At 48.0% G+C, this 18,281-nt stretch overlaps 3 protein-coding genes across 6 annotated transcripts in view; 1 reads left to right on the top strand and 2 right to left on the bottom strand.

The window, feature by feature from the left end:
• LOC105296855 (protein HIRA) overlaps positions 1 to 6,792 on the bottom strand; it is an 80,526-nt gene extending 73,734 nt beyond the window's left edge. For 2 of the 3 annotated variants that reach the window (XM_023534725.1, XM_011367207.2), the window contains exon 1: positions 6,021 to 6,792. The gene's annotated coding sequence lies outside the window, so the exon portion shown is untranslated. Of the gene's footprint in view, positions 1 to 2,593; positions 2,805 to 6,020 lie in introns of those variants that run through there. The other variant, XM_023534726.1, reaches the window with a different exon arrangement.
• A 94-nt stretch (positions 6,793 to 6,886) lies between these two features.
• On the top strand, positions 6,887 to 9,970 carry MRPL40 (mitochondrial ribosomal protein L40). Of its 2 annotated transcripts, XM_023534729.1 has the most exons (5): positions 7,195 to 7,209; positions 7,491 to 7,574; positions 8,202 to 8,364; positions 8,494 to 8,652; positions 9,535 to 9,970. In XM_023534729.1, the coding sequence occupies exons 3-5, from the start codon at positions 8,360 to 8,362 to the stop codon at positions 9,857 to 9,859; spliced, it is 489 nt and encodes a 162-aa protein (XP_023390497.1). In that variant the 5' UTR covers positions 7,195 to 7,209; positions 7,491 to 7,574; positions 8,202 to 8,359; the 3' UTR covers positions 9,860 to 9,970. The 2 variants fall into 2 exon arrangements, with proteins under 2 accessions (XP_011365508.1, XP_023390497.1); XM_011367206.2 differs by lacking the exon at positions 8,202 to 8,364 and having other exon boundaries at positions 6,887 to 7,209.
• Positions 9,971 to 11,435: 1,465 nt separating this feature from the next.
• On the bottom strand, positions 11,436 to 17,083 carry CUNH22orf39 (chromosome unknown C22orf39 homolog). Its single transcript, XM_011367204.2, has 3 exons — positions 16,943 to 17,083; positions 16,640 to 16,807; positions 11,436 to 14,200 (listed from the first exon to the last, which is right to left on the bottom strand). The coding sequence occupies exons 1-3, from the start codon at positions 16,964 to 16,966 to the stop codon at positions 14,072 to 14,074; spliced, it is 321 nt and encodes a 106-aa protein (XP_011365506.1). The 5' UTR covers positions 16,967 to 17,083; the 3' UTR covers positions 11,436 to 14,071.
• Positions 17,084 to 18,281: the final 1,198 nt, after the last annotated feature.

Below are 18,281 nucleotides of genomic sequence, written 5' to 3'. Positions count from 1 at the left end.
CTCATTTGACATTTACTAAGTGCCTACTGCAGTGTACGTCAAAGGCTTTGGGAATAGAGCATGAGCAAAGACAGACCCTCTGTCCTTTGAGAGCTTAATTTCAGTGGGGAGGTCTCTAGCAGAACCCCAATTTTAGTCAAGTATCTACCCCTCCCCCGTGTAAGCCAGCAGGCAACGGTAACAAGTCCTGACATGGGTCAGCTTTAGGCTGCAGTAATTTAGCAGCTTCAGGAGCCACATCCTTCCATCTTTCCCTCCTGTCATCCTCAGTGTGAGCTTCATTCTCATGGCCACAGGCTGGCTGCCATATGCAGATCTAGTGAAGTCTAGCAGAAGAGAAAACGGTCTCTCATGCATCCCTTCTTACCCAATTCCCTAGAAGTCCCCAGCAGACATCCCCTCCCGGTTTTATTGGCTAGAATGGCATCAAATGGCTGTTCCCCAACAAATCCCTGGCACTCACTCAGATATCAGCTTAGGGCTGGGTTATCAAGACAACCCTTGCAGCTTGGCCTGCAAAAGAGGGTAGACATGGGGAGGGGGAAAAAGGGATTCTGCTAGAAAGGAATAGGAAGCAGGCAACCCACAGTATCTGTGATTCTCCCTTTCTGTTGTTTAATAATGTGGACATTGCCAATGGTCCCACTCACCTCTCTAGGTATTGATGCTTGCTCATCTTGGCACGATGATAAAATGTGCTTGCATCAATTTTTGGTCACCGAAAGTAAGTCCTTGAAGGATATAGCCTAGCAATCTCTGGGGAAAAGGAGGGGTCAAGGCAGACAGAGACCCTTCTTCCTGGTCACCAAAAGGACCCAAGATCAGTGCAATGGCAGCAGATCTCCTTAGTGGTCAAAGTCAGATGCTGCCCAGCAGTAAACTACGATTCTGCTCACAAAGTGAAAACATCTTTTCAAGCACTTCTTAGATAAAAACAAATGTTTAAGAAACTCTCATTTCCTAGCCCTCATCTTTACTTTGTCTAGCATACTAAAGAAACTCAGAGAGTGACCCAAATCTACACACAGTAACCCATCTCTGCCCTGTTTTCAGTGCCTACCCCGCTCCTTCTTACCTCCCCACCACTGACCTCCCTGTCTCCCTCATCATCTCTCACCAAGACCCAGGGAACTGCCTCTTAACTCCCCAGGGGCCTTCTGGAGACACAGGTTGGATGTTATATCCAGCCTCCTCAGAAACCTCAATGTGACCCTCCCCCAAACTCCTAAAAGGAAGTTGAAGCTTCTAACAAGGTGCTCAGGCTCAGTCTCCCATTCCCATTCTCCCCCTTAACCTGCTCAGTCATGCCCCAAAATGCTCTGTTTTCTCTTAAATGCTCTCAATCCTCCCTGGGCCTTTGCTCCTGATGCTCCTACAGTAGTTGGGCCTTTTCCACCATCACAATCCTCCTGTGGTCAAGGCTCAACCCAAGGGCACACCACAAACCAGACCCTCAACCTTGGGGCCACAGGAGCTCACTCACATAGCGCTGGTTTCCCTCTGCCCTGCATTCTAAAATGTGGTCTGTAGGTCCCTCTCTCCTACCTACTGCACAGCACTCCATACACAGGGATAGCCTTATGTACCTTTGATCCCCACAGAGCTTCTCTCTAAAAGCGTTCAATGTTTGGTGCATATATCAGTGAATAATCCACATGTGTATTATCCAAGGCAAAAATTCCACCCAGTTTTCTTCTGAATCCTCTTCAGATGTACCTTGGTTATTTTCTTAAAATGACCTACTGTCTTCAGGCATAAGTCAGTGAGAGATAGTGTGAAGAGCTCACATTTCCTGAGCCTTCACAGGTAGCAGGTCAGGCAGATGTTGTTGGCTTCATTTGACAGATTAAGAAAAGAGACAAAAAGAAACTTCCATGACACATATTTGGTAAAGCAGGAGAGCACGGAGACTCAAGAACAGGACTGACTCCAAAATAAAATGCAAAACTCTTGTTCCTCCAAGAAGCTTACAATCTACTTAGAATGATGAGACAAATACATGAAAAGACAAATAACAATAAAGTTGTTCTTAACTACAGCCGGATTTCTCAACCTCGGCACTATTGACATTTTGGACTAGATGACTCTTTGTTGTGGGAGAATGTCCTATGTGCCGTAGGGTGTCCAACAGCAGTCCTGTCTTCTCCACACTAGATACCAATAGTTCCCACACTCCTCAGTTATAAAAATCAAAAATGTCTCCAGACATTGGCCTGTTTGAGAATGCCTGATCTAGAGCCAACTGCAAAGTTTACCTTAACAACCACTGCGATCATAAAATGTCACCATTAGGATCCCTCCCAGCCTATTCTCAGAGACAAGTCCGCAGTGCTCCTCCAGCAGCTGTGCAGGGCTTTTCCACACCCAGTCCTGACTTCATTATTGCACCATCCAGCTTACATTTTCCCTTCAATTAGACTTATTTTTATCCAGAGGTAGTATATGTCTCAGTAGGATATCTTAAAATCCTTTCTGGAATGAGACAGGTTAGGGGGAAAAAGTAATGCAATCACAGGACAGGAGAGAAAACACACATCATAAAGCAATGTGATTAATTGACAAATTATCCCAGTATTAAAAATTTGCCAAACACCTTTTCAACACTGCCGTCGAAATGTGAGCCAGAAGCCAAAGACAGATGAGAGTTCTTTCAGTCCTGTTTCTCCTGGTTAGAATGGGCTTCACTGAAGAGCTGAGGATGAACACTGTCTGCCCAGGCATGAGAATCCCAGAAAAAACACTTAGGAACAAAGGCCTGGGGGCTAAAAGAACCATGAATCTCAATGAAATTTTCTAAAGATACAAATACAAACTACATTTTTCTACAACCAAAAATCCTATCCCTTTCACTTTCTGACCAATATATGGTCATAATCTAACTCAGCAATGAAACTTATTTTGGCCAAGCCTAAAATAAAATTAAATATATAAGGAATGCTATATCTAAGAACACAGAGTAAAACACATGTGTGAACAGTGCCTAGCACATAACTTCTACGTAAATTATAAATATTATTAGCTTTTACTATATACATTATTTTAAGACAATCTTTTATATCTGGGTACAAGGTGAAATGATAGAGGTGAATCTTTATATTTATTCAACTTTGCCAAGGCCCAAGAGTCACAAGCCCAAGAATTTACAGCTAATAAATAATGGCATCTTGATCCCAGTCTGATCCCATGCTCAAGGCTCGTTTCACTATGCTAGGACAATGTCAAGATTTATTAACTTACTGATCACCATAGAGCAGTGATTTTCAATTGGGGGTAATTCTGGCAACCAGGGGACATTGGCAATGTCTGGAGACATTTTTAGTTGTCACAACTGTGTGTGTAGGGCGGGGAGTGGTAGAGGGCTACTAATATCTGATGGATAGAGGCTGGGGAGGCTAACATCCCACCACACACAGGATGGTCTCCATAACAATTATATGGCCCAAAATATCAACAGTGCTGAAGTTGAGAAACCTTATCTTAGGGGAAAGGTCTTATCACTATTATAGGCCAGGATAATAAAGACTGAAAGTATGCCTACACCCCAACATATACTTCTCTTTGCCTTAAACCTGTCCTATTCTAGCTGCCCTTTCCAACACCATGGGGAAATTGCTGGTCTCTCTGCTCCTTCCCTCTCTGGATTCTCAGATACCAGAAAAAGTTTGTTCAAGCCACATAACAAATCAGGAGACATGAATACAGAGTCAGGAAGCCAGAAAGTACATTGATGCACTCCCCAAAGCACCATGATCTTTTTGGGTTTTAATCCAAAGTAAGCAGGATTCTACTGGCTACTACCCACCAATCTAGCCTATGGCTAAGCATCTTCCACCCTTAGCAGCTCTCACTATTCACCAGTTTTTCAAGGACAGCTCAGCAGTGATCCAGACCAATTTCATGTCCTTCAGGTTAGTGGTAATTTACCCTGACAGTTCTTCTGAACATGAGGTTTTCAGATTTTTTTAAAAAAGGAAATTTAACAGAGAAGAAGTTTAAAAGAAGTTAAATTCAGCTGAAGTATCAATTCTTATTATTATTATCTCTTAGATTTCTAAAGCACTTGATAGTCTTGAGAGCACTTTTGTGTCTACCTTCCCAACTAAACATCACAATTGTACTGTGAAGAAGGCAGAGCAGATCTCATCACGTTCCATCCTAGAACTGTGGAGAGGCCGCAGCAACAAGAGGCTAGGGCCTACTGCTCTGTCCACTCTGCCACGCTGGGACATTTGGCTGCTGGCCTGGTTGTAGACTCTCGCTTGTTTTGTACTTAGATAAATTGCTTAAGTCTCTTATCCTTAACACAGAACAAAACTTCAGTCCTACAAAGGAACTTATCACAAAGTTAGAAATTATATGGCAGAAAGTAGACCAGAGACTGGAGAAGGATAGACTGACTATACAAACTAATCTAAGCGAAATTTTTATTTTAAAATAAAAATTCTTTTAGATCTTCACTTACACAGCAAACTAGTTCATAATGAAAATTTTCCTTTCCTGATTCATAAGCACTATAATTTATAATTACTGAATAATTGCCCAGTTCTCCAGGGAAAGATCTGCATACTACCTATCAGGAAACGCTCTTGGAGATCAACACAGGAAAAATGAAACTAAAGTTCACAGCTTTTGCTTTCAGGCACAGTAAACCTAGTGGTGTCTTCATAAATTACAGAAACCTCAGCTTTATCTGTTTTAGCCAACATTTATCATACACCCTTTATGTGAAAGGCACTGCTGAGTGTAGCAGGGAATAGAGGGACACGAGGCAGTCTCTGCCCTAGGGGCATATGGAAAGTACACCCATAGGGACAGAGCACATCTAGTGGAGTAACTCAGGAGAAATGGTAACAAAAGGAAAAGGTGACCTCACCTGGGCCCCGAAAAATTAGAAAGATGTCACACAAGAGGATGGAAAGGGAGAGCATTTCTGACCCGAAGAACATAGACATTCAGTTCAGCTCAGCTGCAGTAGTAAAGAGCAACCTAAGATGAGGTTCAAACTGAAAAGTACACCCATAGGGTGCAAAAGCATGCACTCCCTCTAAAAGAAAACTATAGCTCCTTCTAGTTTCACTGCAAAGTAGAAATGAGGTACATGACAGAATCAGGGTGACCCTTTGCCTATCAGTAGACAGGCTGGCTGGAATAAGGGCTACAGGCCTTATGCTGGAGGAACGTTCCCTGGGCTTCACTGCTGTCAGGAAGAAAATGGGTGCTCTCTCCCTCACCTCTGGGGAGCTAGGACTAATTCCTGCAGCAGTTGTGCCAACAAGGTAGAACTATGACAAAACTGCTGGTTGCCACAGACTTCTATATACCAGTCTGTTCTCAACCTGAGGACTGGAAGAGTCTTCACCCAGGGTGTGCTTTGGGGCCACTGCCGCAGAGCTAAGGAAGCCCCTCTTCCTAGAACACACCTGTGCCTTATGGGCACCAACCCAAGCCATCTAAATGCCCCCAGCTCAGCATAAACGTGGTTCCTTCGGCTGGGGGACCTCAGCCCCGAGCCATAGTCCCCCAAGTGAGGGCACTGTCACCAGATCAAGGTCTCAGCAGGGGCGGTAACTGCCGCTACAGCAGAGCAGAAACGTGAAAATTTCAGGTCTTCACCCCGCCACTGAAAGGCCACAAGGGGGATGGCACCCCGGTTACACACACTGGACCATCTGAGCACATCCTGGCTGATGCAGACGAGTGGCAGGAGCTGGCTGGTGCTCAAGGGCCGCTCCCTGGAGGCAGGCCGCGGCGCTTCCACGAACCACGGGTGGGCGGCCAAGGGCTCTGCCCAAGTACTGGGGGCGGAGGCATACCTCGCTACGGCCAAGAAGAGCACGTGCCCGGGTTCGCTGGTCTCCCCGCGCCGAGGACAAAGTCCGTTCCCTCCGGTCCCGCAGCTCTGGCACTGGGACACCGAGCGTAGAGAGAGAGGCGGGCAGGGCCTGCGCGCGGTTCTGACCCGACTCCAGACCCCCGATATGCTTCCGACTGAGCCTCCCTCGATCCTTGCGCTCACTCACCATTGTGGTTGACTCAGGTCGGCTTCAGGAGCTTCATTGTTCGGCCGCCGGGCTGAGGCGAGAGCCGCGTCCCTCAGCGCGCCCGGGCCATGGAGCCACCGCCGCCGGTTCCTCCCCGCGCCGCCCGCCCCGCGCCCTCAATGCCGCCACGCCATGGCAGGCCCGCGCCCCAGGCCGCTGCCACAGCCGCCCTCCGAGCTCGGCCGCCACCGCCGCCGCCACAGCCGCATCCCCTGCACCGCTCCTCCTCCGGCGGCTCCCGGGCAACGCCGGAAGTCACGGCGCGCACCTGCCAAATCGCCCCGGCGGGAAACCTCTCCCCGCGCGGACGGGGCCGCCCGGGCCCCTCCCGAGAAGAGGCAGGGAAGGGCGGCTCCGCTTCGGGTCCGGCCGCGGTGCAGCCGCCGATGAAAGAGGGCCGGCTGGGACCACGGCGGGCGAGCGGGTCCTCGAGTTGCAGCCCAGGCCGGCGTTGGCAGACAGGGTCGAGGTGGAATGCAAGGCCTTTCTCCAGCTCTACCTCGCCGGTTCCGAGTCCGACTAATTAACTAGCATCTGTCATTCATCGACACACGTTTTTTGGGCATCTCGTGAGCGCCAGGCCACGTGCTGGCGCCAGAGTGCAGCCACCCGAGGGTGACCGAGGTTCTGGGCTTGAAGGAATGCAGGCAGATGAGCCAGCCTCGGGGAGAGTCGTGGGGGAGGCCGAAGTGGACGCGTTTATTGGAAGATCGGGGCCGTTTTCAGACTTGAACACTTAGACCTGGAGGAATATAAGGACGCCCCCTCGGCCACTCTGGCTGCACTGCGGGGTCCTTGGCCCTTGCAGAAGCACAAAGCCCACAAGCTAGGGGAGCGACTGGCGGGAATATGCGGGCTGCATGGAAGAGCTTTCGAAGCCGGGCGGAGACGGAAAGGAGATCTCCAACTGCGCTCCGGGCGTGCCCGCGCGCTGTCGGGATGTGTGGGGCGGGACTACGTCAGGGCGGGGCCACACGTGCGCCTGCCCCTCCGTGGCCGGAACGCGAGCGTGCGGAGTGACAGGACTGCCGGACCGTGGCGCGAGGCACCGCGGGCCGAGCTGCAGAGCTGTAGAGCTGCGTTCGCGGAAGCAGCGGTCGAGAGCCTTACAGCCCATGGCCGCCGCGGTGCTGGGAGCTACCGCGCGTGCTGTGCTCTCGCAGCGCTGGTGAGTGCGGACTTCGGACGGGTCTCGCGGTGCCGGGGGAGCGCGCGGGGAACTCCGTGCCGGCAGGCCCGGGCCTCGCCTGCGCTCCCACTTCGGTCGCCCAGGTCCAAGGATATCTAAGGAATAAGCCGGCTGATCTCATCTCTTCCTGTGGATGAAAACCCGAGGACTCTTGTCGAACAGGGACTGCCCAAGTGCCCTCTGACTTGATAGGGGATTTTTTTCTTTTCCTGTTTAATGGGGGAGAATCAGATATTTATGCATACTCTTATCTCTTTCAGGCTGCTGGGAACTTGGCAGACACAGATTAGAGACACCCACCAGCGAGCTTCATTGTTCTCTTTCTGGGAACTCATTCCTATGAGGTAAACTCATATGTGCATCTGCCTCTATGGGGGTGTCCGGGGGAGACAGATGTGGACATGAACAGAACAAAGCAAGACTTCGCTATTTGGTTTGCAAAATTAATAGCCTACAGAGTTTCTCAGTAAAATTTAGGCAGATGTTTTTCTGACTTTTCAAATATTCTGTTGTGTCTAACAGAAGACAAAAATTAAATGTAAAAGTAATTTAAGTAAAACTTAATTAACCTTGAATGGATTCCTGTGCTTTTTAAAGGGCAAAGCATAAACTTCTGTTTCTCTATGGGCTTTCCATTTCTGACTCCCTGGAGAAGTGAGAGAAGGAGAACCAGATTTTCCACCTGGAACTCTGGATGCTTTCTCAGGACTTTATTCATGAAACTTGGTCTTGATGCTAGAGGATTGATTATTCTTAATAGTTAATTATCACCACAGATGTGGTCCTGAGAGTAAATCAGACTTTTATTAATGCTCCAGCATGGGGAAATTTGTTAAGAAATCCCAAAAAGTAGGGGCATGTCACTTTTATTGTGTTGTCTCTCTTATTCTTACTCAAATCATTTTTATAAATCACAAATCTATTTAAGATGCAATGAACTAATTCATCAGTTTGGTATTTTCACTTTGCAGTGCAATCCCAACACACACCTGAATTCCAGCACTAACGATGAGCACTTCCCCTTAATTTATGCCCCATGAAGCTTTTCCACCCCTTCCTGCATTGACAGTGCCCACACGGTCTCACAAGGATCCTGGGGTGGAGGCCATCTCCCTGCCACACTCTGCCTATGAGGTCAGGACCATGCACAGTTCTTTCCACAGTGAAGAGCTCACTAAAAGTTTGGGGCACTTCAGTGCCATGTCTCCCAGCATGTTTGTGAGACTGAAGAGGAAAATGTTTAATGTTTGTTTTATCCATTAGAGCAGAACCTCTGCGAAAGAAAAAGAAGATAGATCCTAAAAAAGACCAAGCAGTAAAGGACCGTTTGAAAAAGAGGATCCGGCGACTGGAAAAAGCTAGCCAGGAGCTAATTCCTATTGAAGATTTTATTACACCTGTGAAATTCTTGGATAAAGTGAGGTAAGAGTCCTCTAGGGTTAAGGTCCTCAGGGCAAAGGAGTTCCATCACGTTCAGGTAGTTTTCTCTGCAGTTCATGCCAGTGATTAGAAGGGGTCAGTAGCCTTGGACTGACTTGGCCTTGGTTTGAGTCTTTTTCTCCTTGATCGTGTCTCATGGGAGTCAGAGAAAGAAGTCCTGGGTGATGCTCTCGAATGGCTTAATGTGAGAAAGAAACTCTGAATTGTTTGATAAGCCAGGCCAGAAGCTTGGCTGAGTTTGTATCAAAAGTTCACACTGTTGCTCTTTTTCATGAGAAGTTGTAGCTGTGACTGATGATTTGGGCCTTGGGTCTGCATTCCTTGCCTATCCTGGTAATAGAAAACCCTAAGCCTCTTGCTTTGTGATGAAGATGCTCATAGTTGAGATGCGTTGTGTGCAGGGTTGGCAGGGTTTCTGTCTTCTTATAAAAAATGTGTGCCATTTATAAAGCAGCACCTCGCCATATAAGTGGTACACAGTAGATGCTTTTTTGGTACTCCAGGGCTGATACAGGCTCGACTCCCTGGGATTTTGGTGTCCATTCATTATACCATTTCACTTTTCTCCAAAGTCACCTCTCACCAATGGTAGTATCTGCCTGGGGGAGAGGAAGTGCCACCATTGTCTCCTCAGAGTGTCACTCTCTTGTCTCCATGTAAAGCAGATAGCACCGGTTTCCAGCATCAATTGCAGCTGCCACCACATTTAACATTCCATTCCTTAACTTGTCCTAAACTTTGACTTGCTTTCCTGAGTTCCATCTGTGTCTAGCAGTGAGGATGCTTGGGCCATATGCATCACCCAGACTCCCTGGTCAGCAATGTCAGTGCTCCCCAGCTTCACACCTGAATTTGTGTTCCCAGACAGCGGCCTCAGGTAGAGCTCTCCTTTGAGGAGAGTGAGCGGAGAGCTTTGCTTCTGAAGAAGTGGTCCCTGTACAAGCAGCAAGAGCATAAGATGGAAAGGGATGCTATCAAGTCCATGCTTAAGGCCCAGCAGGAAGCTCTTCAGGAGCTGCAACTCACATCCCCAGAGCTCCATGCAGAGGCCATCAAGCGGGACCCAAGTCTGTTCCCCTTTGAGAGAGAAGGGCCAGATTACACGCCACCGGTCTCCAGCTACCAGCCCCCTGAAGGCAGGTACCACGACATCACCAAGGTGTACACACAGGTGGAGTTCAAGAGGTAGAGCTGCAGGCAGCTGCCTAAACACACTGCCTTTGAGATCCAGAACAACCAAGGCTCAAGCCTTCTTGTCACAGAATTAAGCATGCTGTGAATAAATGTAAGTTTAATCAAGTGTCTATCTTATGTTAGAGTCCAAATTAATTCACCTGAGGATGGATGTGGGTGAGAGATGCTCCCCTTCCTTATCTGGTCCTGGGAAGATGACCAAGACTTGCCCATTCCTTCCCCCACCCCCAGTAAAAAGGAAGATTCCAATTGTGTGGGGCAGATGCCACCAACAGGAGGCAAAAAGTAACCCCGAGGAGCAGAGGTGAAGGATGGTGCAGGCTATGTGCTGTGTGTTGTCTGCACAAGTGGGCAGAGAAGAGGCAGGCCCTTCCTGGGTGGGGCAGATGGAGAACACGCACTTCCTCACATTTTGGGCAGGGCCAGCTTTGTTTTAAGCTGGGGAGGGAGGCTGAAGAGAGTGGAGCAAGCCAGAGACACACTAGTTAACAAAGTTGCTATGTTGCCTAGGAGGGTGACACCTGGGGCTAAGAACTCTTTTATTCAAGTGTTGTTAATCTGGAATGGTGACTGTATTAATGTGCTGGGGCTGCCAAAACAAAATGCCACAGACTGCATAGTTGAAACAGACATTTATTTCTCACAGTTCTGGAAGCTAGAATTCCCAAGATCAAGGTAAAAGCAGGGTTGGTTTCTCTGAAGGCCTCTCAGCCTGCAGATGGCCACCTTTTCACTGTGTCCTCACATATTATCCCTCTGTGCCTCTGTCCTAATCTCTTAAGGACACCAGTCATATTGGATTATGGCCTACCCCGATGACCTCATTTTAACTTCTCTAAGGACCCTATCTCCAAATATAGTCTCAGATATACAGGGGGTTATAGCTTCAACACAGGAATGTGGGGGAACAATTCAGCCTATGACAGTGAGGGTCCATTGCTACTCGTGACTTGCATCATCACCCCAGGAAAGTTTTGGGTTCTTCACTACCTTAGTACAGATAAACCAGGGAAACATTTCTTTTGAATAAGAAGTTAAATTGTCTTAATATGCGGTTCACTTTTGGTTTAAAAACTAACAAATTTGTTATTACTGCATAAAAGCATTGCCTAAGGAATCTCAGTCCTTTGGCTCAACCTAGAAATAAATGCTGAATCCAGCCACTTTTTATGAACTCAGTGCAAAGGTCTAAACCTTTGTCATCTTTTGCCTGTTCCATGTAGCAGCCAACTGCTGTCTACATTGGGCACTCTCACCCCAGATCCTTCTTGTCAGCAGCCAGAGGTCTCTGTAAGATGCAAGGTTGGCTACCCACCACCCCAAGAATCATATCCAGACCCTTGATCATAGCTTACAGCCCTCATCAGCACATGGCAGTTATTGCTCATGGCCTGTGTCCACAACACCCCCCTCACTCACTCACACACACTCCTCTGCTTTGCATAGTTTGAGGTTCCTCATCCAGGCCCAGGCTCAGACTGAGGCCTTCCCCACCTCCCTGCCCATCGCAGGTGCTTGGTGGTACTGCTTTTGAAATGGTAGGTTTTATAATCAATTCAGTGGGTCAGGGCCAGCAGTTTTAACTTTTTATTTTGAATTACAGATTCAAAGAAGGTTGCAAAAAACATGCAGGGAAGTGCTGTGGGCATCTCCCAGTGTTAACATCTTACACGCCATAGTTGTGTCAGTACCCAGAGACTGATACCGGTACAGCCCACAGCATATTCAGAGGTCCTGTTTTGTCTGCACTCATCTATGTGTGTGCCACACAATTTTATCATACACATAGCCCTCTGGAACCACCAGTCAAGATACTATCACCACCCCTTAATAGCCACACCCACTCCTCCCATGCATAACCCTGGCACCAGTAACCAGTCTCCATTTTTATAATTAACATCAGTTCTCCATTGTTACACCAATGGGACCATGCCACATATATCCTTTTAAGATTTTTTTTAACTCAGTAAAATTTCCTCAAGTTTCATCCAATTTGCTGACTGTACAACAGTTTATTTTCAATGGCACTGAACATGTCAGTGTATCACACACACTATAGACAAGGACAGTTTTATGAAGCTTGTTTTACTTATTATAGTCTTTTGCTTTTGAAATAACCAAGTCTGTTCTTGTCATTTTTATTTTTTAAATCCAAGTTATTGACCATTTTGTACCTACTTAAGATAAAGAGTGACTGCTTAGATTTAAAACAAACCACAATATATTCTGTATGTACCAGATCATAACATAGAACACTTGTCAGTCCCCTAAACTACAACTGCAACTGTTTGAAGGTAACTTGTCCATTTCAAGGTGTGATCCCAAAGTCTCACACCCTGCCCAGCATGTAGCGGGTGCTCAGATGTTGTGAAGGGTTGAACACAGGAGCAGATGCAGGAACATTCTGTCCAGAGCAATGATTATCTGTCAATTTGGGACTCACTGAGTAGCCAAGAAGGAATAGAACCTCCTAACATAGCATTTAGCTCAGGCAGCCCTCAGCCCTGCTGATGACGGGGAATGTGGCTCCCGTGCAGAGAGCCCCTCAGGAGTGCAGTGTTGGTTGCTGCTCCCAGGCTTTTCCTGCCCAACCCAGGAACCCAAGGAAGCTACTGCAATTTCAGGCATCACCTGCAAATCACAGAATTCAAATGTCCCTTCCATGTTTCAGAGTGAAGAGAAAACTTGTAGAATTCTTCCCTCTTTCTTCCTTGGCCAGAAATGCTCGTGAAAGCATACAGCCACAAGGGAGATGCCCTGGTTGGCTCAGACACATCAAAGCTACCCACTGGGATGGGGGTACCCTGGTTCTTCTTTATACTTGCTTCTACTCCCGGGGTCCTCTGCACCCCCCCCCCACTCAGATATACACTGGGAATGGGTCTGGGGTCCTATGTGTGCCCCCCACCATTCACAGGTACATGCACACGGAGGGGATCATGGGGTCTTATGTGCACCCCCCCAACTCATACCTGCAATCACAGGGACTCTTGGGACACACAGGAGAAAATGCATATGAGGGGACATTTTATTCTTTAATGTATGCCTTCCTGAAGTGATGCATTATTTTGCCCCAAAGAATGAGTTAAAAGATGTCTGACCCACCACCTGTGGCCAGGTTGGGGCCCAGTCATGAGAGATGTACTAAGACCCAATGAGTCCTGCTACCCAGGAATAGAGTGGGCAGGGTACTGGGCACGTTGCCAGCCTGGCCCTTAGCACCATACATGGGGCCTGCTATGAAGCCACAAGATGCTAAATCATTTTATGAGTAATAATAAGACCTCTTTGAGAACTAGAGTTCTTGTTGCTTTATATACATATATTTTTAAAACAGCTACACCAGTATAAGCATACAAAATTCTAACACTCCAAGCACAACAGATGTCAGATGCAATATCTAACAATTTCAACAATTAAACTGTAGATTTAATTTTCAGCTTCTATTTGGAATCTAATATGTAAAATGGCTTTGACATAGTCCACATTTTCTGAAAATGATCAGAATAAATTTTAAGAAAAGCAGACCAAAATTCCATGAGTCATGGGCTTGGGTTTCTTAAATGTCCATGAACCCTTTTTATGCAAAGTGGTGTGTTCTATAGCTGTGTGCGTTTCTTAAAGACCGGAATCTTACCTATTGTGAGCCTAGTAGGTACAGCGTGCTGATCCAGAGGTCCACGTTGCCTGTATCTGCAGAAGAACTGAGCGAGTGGGCCATAGCCAAGTGTGAACATCAGTAGCTGGTAATGCATGGTCATCACTACGCCAGAGCCAGATACATATTCACGGCAGCACACCACTTAGCTACTTCATTCTGACCCCTCTACATGTCCACACCAGTCAGGGTTACCACTCGAGAATTTACCTGGGAATTCCAGACCTCAGGACAGCCATTTCCTGTGCTGTTGTCCCCAGTGAAGAGCATGAGTCAGCCCGACCTTGCTGCTCATAGCAATTTACAGTGATGCTTGGCTTCCTGGAAGCTGTGCAGTGGGTGAAATTGTCTTCCGGAGCATAGAAGCAGTGGGGCACCCTGAATGCAGGTGAGGGGTGTGCAAGTAGAGGTGGATATGTTGGGCCCCATGTTCCAAGCCAGGCAGAAGCTCCTAGGTACCCAGTAGAATGTGTGGGCCAGTCACTGTCCTTAGCGTCGTGCAACAGCCCCACTTGAAACAGACCAGAGGAAGCCATGCGGGGGCACTTGTCACTCGTCTTTCTCCTCCTGTGGCAGAGGGAGATGCCAGTCTGCAGGGGGGCTCTGCCTCAGAGTCCACACCAGGGAGTGCTTCCGTGCAGCCCGGACTCTCGCACGCTCGCTCTCACAGAGGGACCGCTGTGTAAAGGAGACCCTGGTCACTTCCCACCTCACATGGCTCTTGTACCTCTCTTCCTGTCAGCATCCTCCCAAATACAGTGTATGGTACATACCACTCCAAAACTCTGCTTCCACCTAATACACCTTGGCGATTGTTGCATATTAGTACACACAGATCTAGATCATTCTTTCTCCCAAGCTACTGGTAAAAACTACAATTGACCCTTGAACATGGGGGTTAGGGGCGCCAACCAGTTGCGCAGTTGAAAATCTGCAAATAACTTGAGCCGGCCCTCTGCATACACAGATTCCCAACTGCAGATTGAAAATACAGTTGACCTTTGAACAACACAGGTTTGAACTGCTCAGCTACACTTAAAAATCTGCAATAAGTGGGCCCATGCAATTCAAATCTACGTTGTTCAAGGGTCAACTCTATTGTGTAAATCACCATAATTTGAGAAAATTTGAAAAATGGGCCCACTTATTGTGGATTTGTCCCAGTAACTCTTGGGCCTCAGAGCTTGATACCTTTGGTTGACCTAAGCAGGTTACCTGCTGAGACCAGCTGCAGGCTGAGTTGGAAGGAGAGACAAGAGTCTGAAAAAGTGGCCAGAGGGAGGAAAATAAGACAAGAGACACATGCTCAGGGAGCCCTGGACAGGTGAGGAGTCCAGACAACAGGTGCCACTCAACCCACAGGCTTCTGCCACTCTCCCCGCAAAATAAACACAGGGCAGTATATCACAACCATGGCGGGTGCTTAATAAATGCCAGACACTACACTGGCCACTTTAGACATATTAATTTCACCTTATCTGTCTATTTGTCTTCACTTAAGCTCTATTGCCTCAGATGTTTTTGTTCTTATTTAAAAAGTGATCAGAAATGCAAAGTACAAAATGAGACTCCCAGACCTCTCCCTGAGGCAGTTAATAACTTCCCAACACAATTTTAGGCCCAAATTTTAGAGCTATCACATTTTCCTAAAGATAGAATAATCTACTGGTTAGTGTATACTTCCTGCTTTTATCATTGAGCAATATACTGTAGGTACCCTTCCATCCTAAAATACATTACTATCTATTGTTTTTAGTGTAGTACTCCACTGTGTGTGGACTGAGTTATTTGGTCAAATGTCTACCAGTGGAATTTAGAACACTTTCAATTTTTGCACTATAACAACAGGGACACAAAAAATGGACATTCTGAACTTTTAACTGTGCTCTGTTACTCAATTACTTACCTAGGATAAACTTCCAGAAGTAAAACCGTGGGGTCAAAAGGGGTTCATCTGATATTTAGACAAAAAGAATACCTGACACTCCACCAACACTTCACAAGGACGTCTGACTCTCCAAACTCCTATCGACACTCCTGACATTCCAGTAGGCAGAAACCACTTATTGTCATTTGGTTTTATTTTTGAATACCTTCAAGTCCTTTGCCAACTTTTCTATTCTGAAATCACCCCCATTTTTCTTATTGATGTATATAAGCTCATACATACATTAAGGTTATTAATCTCTTGCCATATAGGCTACAAGCCCTTTTTTTTTTTTTTTTTTTTTTTGGAATTCCACTTATTATGGACTTGTCATCATTTTCTTTTATACAGAAGCTTGGTTTCCACATCATTTTGTCTGTTTGAATAATAACAACGTTGAAGCAGCCATCAGCCCTGCAGGCTCCTCTTCCCCAGGCACTCCCTATGAGCACAGCACCCTCACAGCTTCTCTCAAACTCACCACCCACAACAGCTTAAAGGCACCACCATACTCTAGAATGTAGATGGTAGAACAGGGGCTCTGTTCTCATCATTCCTGTATCCCCAAGAGTGCCCAACATGATAAATATCTGCTGAATACATCGACAACCAGAACCACCTCCCTACTGGTCTCTGGGTCCCTCCATAATGTATTCTCTCATCTTGGCAGCCAAACAGACCTTTTAAAGGCATAATTAAATCTTGCTTCCCAGCACACGTCTAGGCTAGAACCTAAACCCTTTTTAAAGGCCCACCAGGTCTCTGCACCTCTCCAGCCTCATACCCTATCCCTTTATTGCCCACCCTTCTGCTCCAGCACCTGGCCTTCGTTCTTCAGTCGTAACCCCGAGGCTGGGTGAAATCTGCTAAGGCTGGTTCCTAGTTTTTCGGGACTTCAGCAATATCACCTGTGTAGGTTGGCTGACGACCTTAACACTGTTAGGGGGCCCCTCCTCTTTCCAAACCACTCTACTCCCCTCCTTGCTTTGTCTTTCAGTGTCTGAAAGCCCTATTAATATAATAATTTTAGGTATTTCTCGAAAGAAAGGAAGCATAAAAAGAGGTAGGACGCCGGCAGTGCAACTCTAGAGTCCCGGGGCCTGGAATGTGGGGAGGGGAGGCCTGTGCACTCGGACGCCCAGCAATGCACCCCGGCAGGCAGAGCGCCACCCCCGGCCTCCCCAGCGCACCTGGGCCTCGGCGCTCTGGTGCTCTTCCCACGCACGGCAGCTGTCCAGGTCGCGCCGCCACTGCTCGCAGGCCGGCCGCTCACCGTGGACGTAGTAGTGGTGCAGAAAGTGTCCAGCACTGCGGCAGAGCTTCCACTCCGCGCGGTAGGCCTCGCAGGGGCGCGGCGGCTGCGGCGAAAGGCGCACCTAAGCCGGAGGCCGCTGCGCTGCCCGCCCCGGAACCCCATCCACCCCCTCCCCGGAAATGGGCTCACTTAAGCCAGTCACCCAGTCCGACGAGGCCCCCGCTCTCAACACACTTACCCTCCAGCCACTGCCGTCAGCCATGTCCGGGAGAGTGTCGAACACCGCCTCAGCCTGCTAGCCAATGAAAACCGCGCAAAGAAATCGTCATTCCGAGATCTGACGACTTAAATACTCGCCCACCTCCTTGGGACGCACCAACAAACAGGACGTCCGGGTGGGGCAGCCAATAACAGCCGGGGGCGGGGCTCGCGCGAAGGGGCGGAGTCCAGGAAGGCTGAGGGCGTGCGGGAAAGGTAGGAAAGCTCTGCGCAGAGCCATCTCCGCTACAGTGCAGACAGCAAGCGTGACCCCCCCGGTGTGCGGCGGGCGTCCCGGGCTGCACGGCCACATTAAGTTGGCCGTTTCTGAAACGGCCGATTCTTTCCAGTAGCTGTTATTTTCATAAATCTCAAAGATTGGGTTCATTTTAAGCACATATTGAGCAACTGTGCAGCGAAGCTGCCAGTTCTGCTACAGTGCACACTCGGGGGCGGAGGTGAACTTACAAAATAACTGGGGTTGGCTGGGCGTTACGTGTTGGGGGTGGAGTGTCTAGGACGCGGGATGACCTCTTGAGGGAACCCAGGCTGGAAGTGGAGGCTAAAAGGGCGTTTTGAGCACAGTAGCAGACTGGTCAAAGGAGTGGAGGCTATGAGTGGAACGGGTTACACGTCCATGGGCAGCTCATATGTCTGATTAGAAGTGGACGTTTTGAGGCAGAGAGCCCTGCAATACCAATGCAATGGTCTCCAATTCTGCTAACCTAATCATATGCTGGGGAGCCCCCTTACAAGGAGTTGCTGGGCCTTCTGTATGAATGAGACTGGGTCAGACTCCCTGTAGGTGGACCAGAAAGCTGCAACTTTATTAGGGGTCCTGCCAAGTTGGCTAACCAAGGTTGGAGAAGACACTGTGTAGCAAGCAGTAGGTTTGCAGGCCAGGCTACTGCAGTAAGGACCAGGACTTTTGTTCCAGGTGACCCAACTGTGTCCCAGAAGGCCCACCAAGAGAGTCCACCTCTTGCGTAAGCAGAGGAGTGTGCCTCCAGCAAAGGACCAGGAGTGGTCCTTTCATATACAGTAGGTTGCTTAGGAAAGACAAAAACTCAGGGCCAGCTTCTTACTGTAACATTCTTCATTATGAATAAAATGAGTGTCAGCCAATGTGATTCTACCAGTGGAGACTGCCTACCCACCAAGGGCTTCCACCTCTACTCGTGAAACCAAAGCTTCTTAAGTGGAGGGTCAGATAGGTCACAATAATGTTCATGTCTTCTGAAACCATACTGGCAGTATTGTTATTTTGGGTCACAGGGCCCAGCCCCAGTCATCATAACAATCTTCAATGATCATTCTCT

The sequence above is a fragment of the Pteropus vampyrus genome, unplaced genomic scaffold (assembly GCF_000151845.1).
Source record: "Pteropus vampyrus isolate Shadow unplaced genomic scaffold, Pvam_2.0 Scaffold130, whole genome shotgun sequence".
NCBI lineage: Eukaryota > Metazoa > Chordata > Mammalia > Chiroptera > Pteropodidae > Pteropus > Pteropus vampyrus.
The sequence above is the reverse complement of the archived record's forward strand: the minus strand, read 5'-3'. Positions and strand labels throughout refer to the sequence as shown.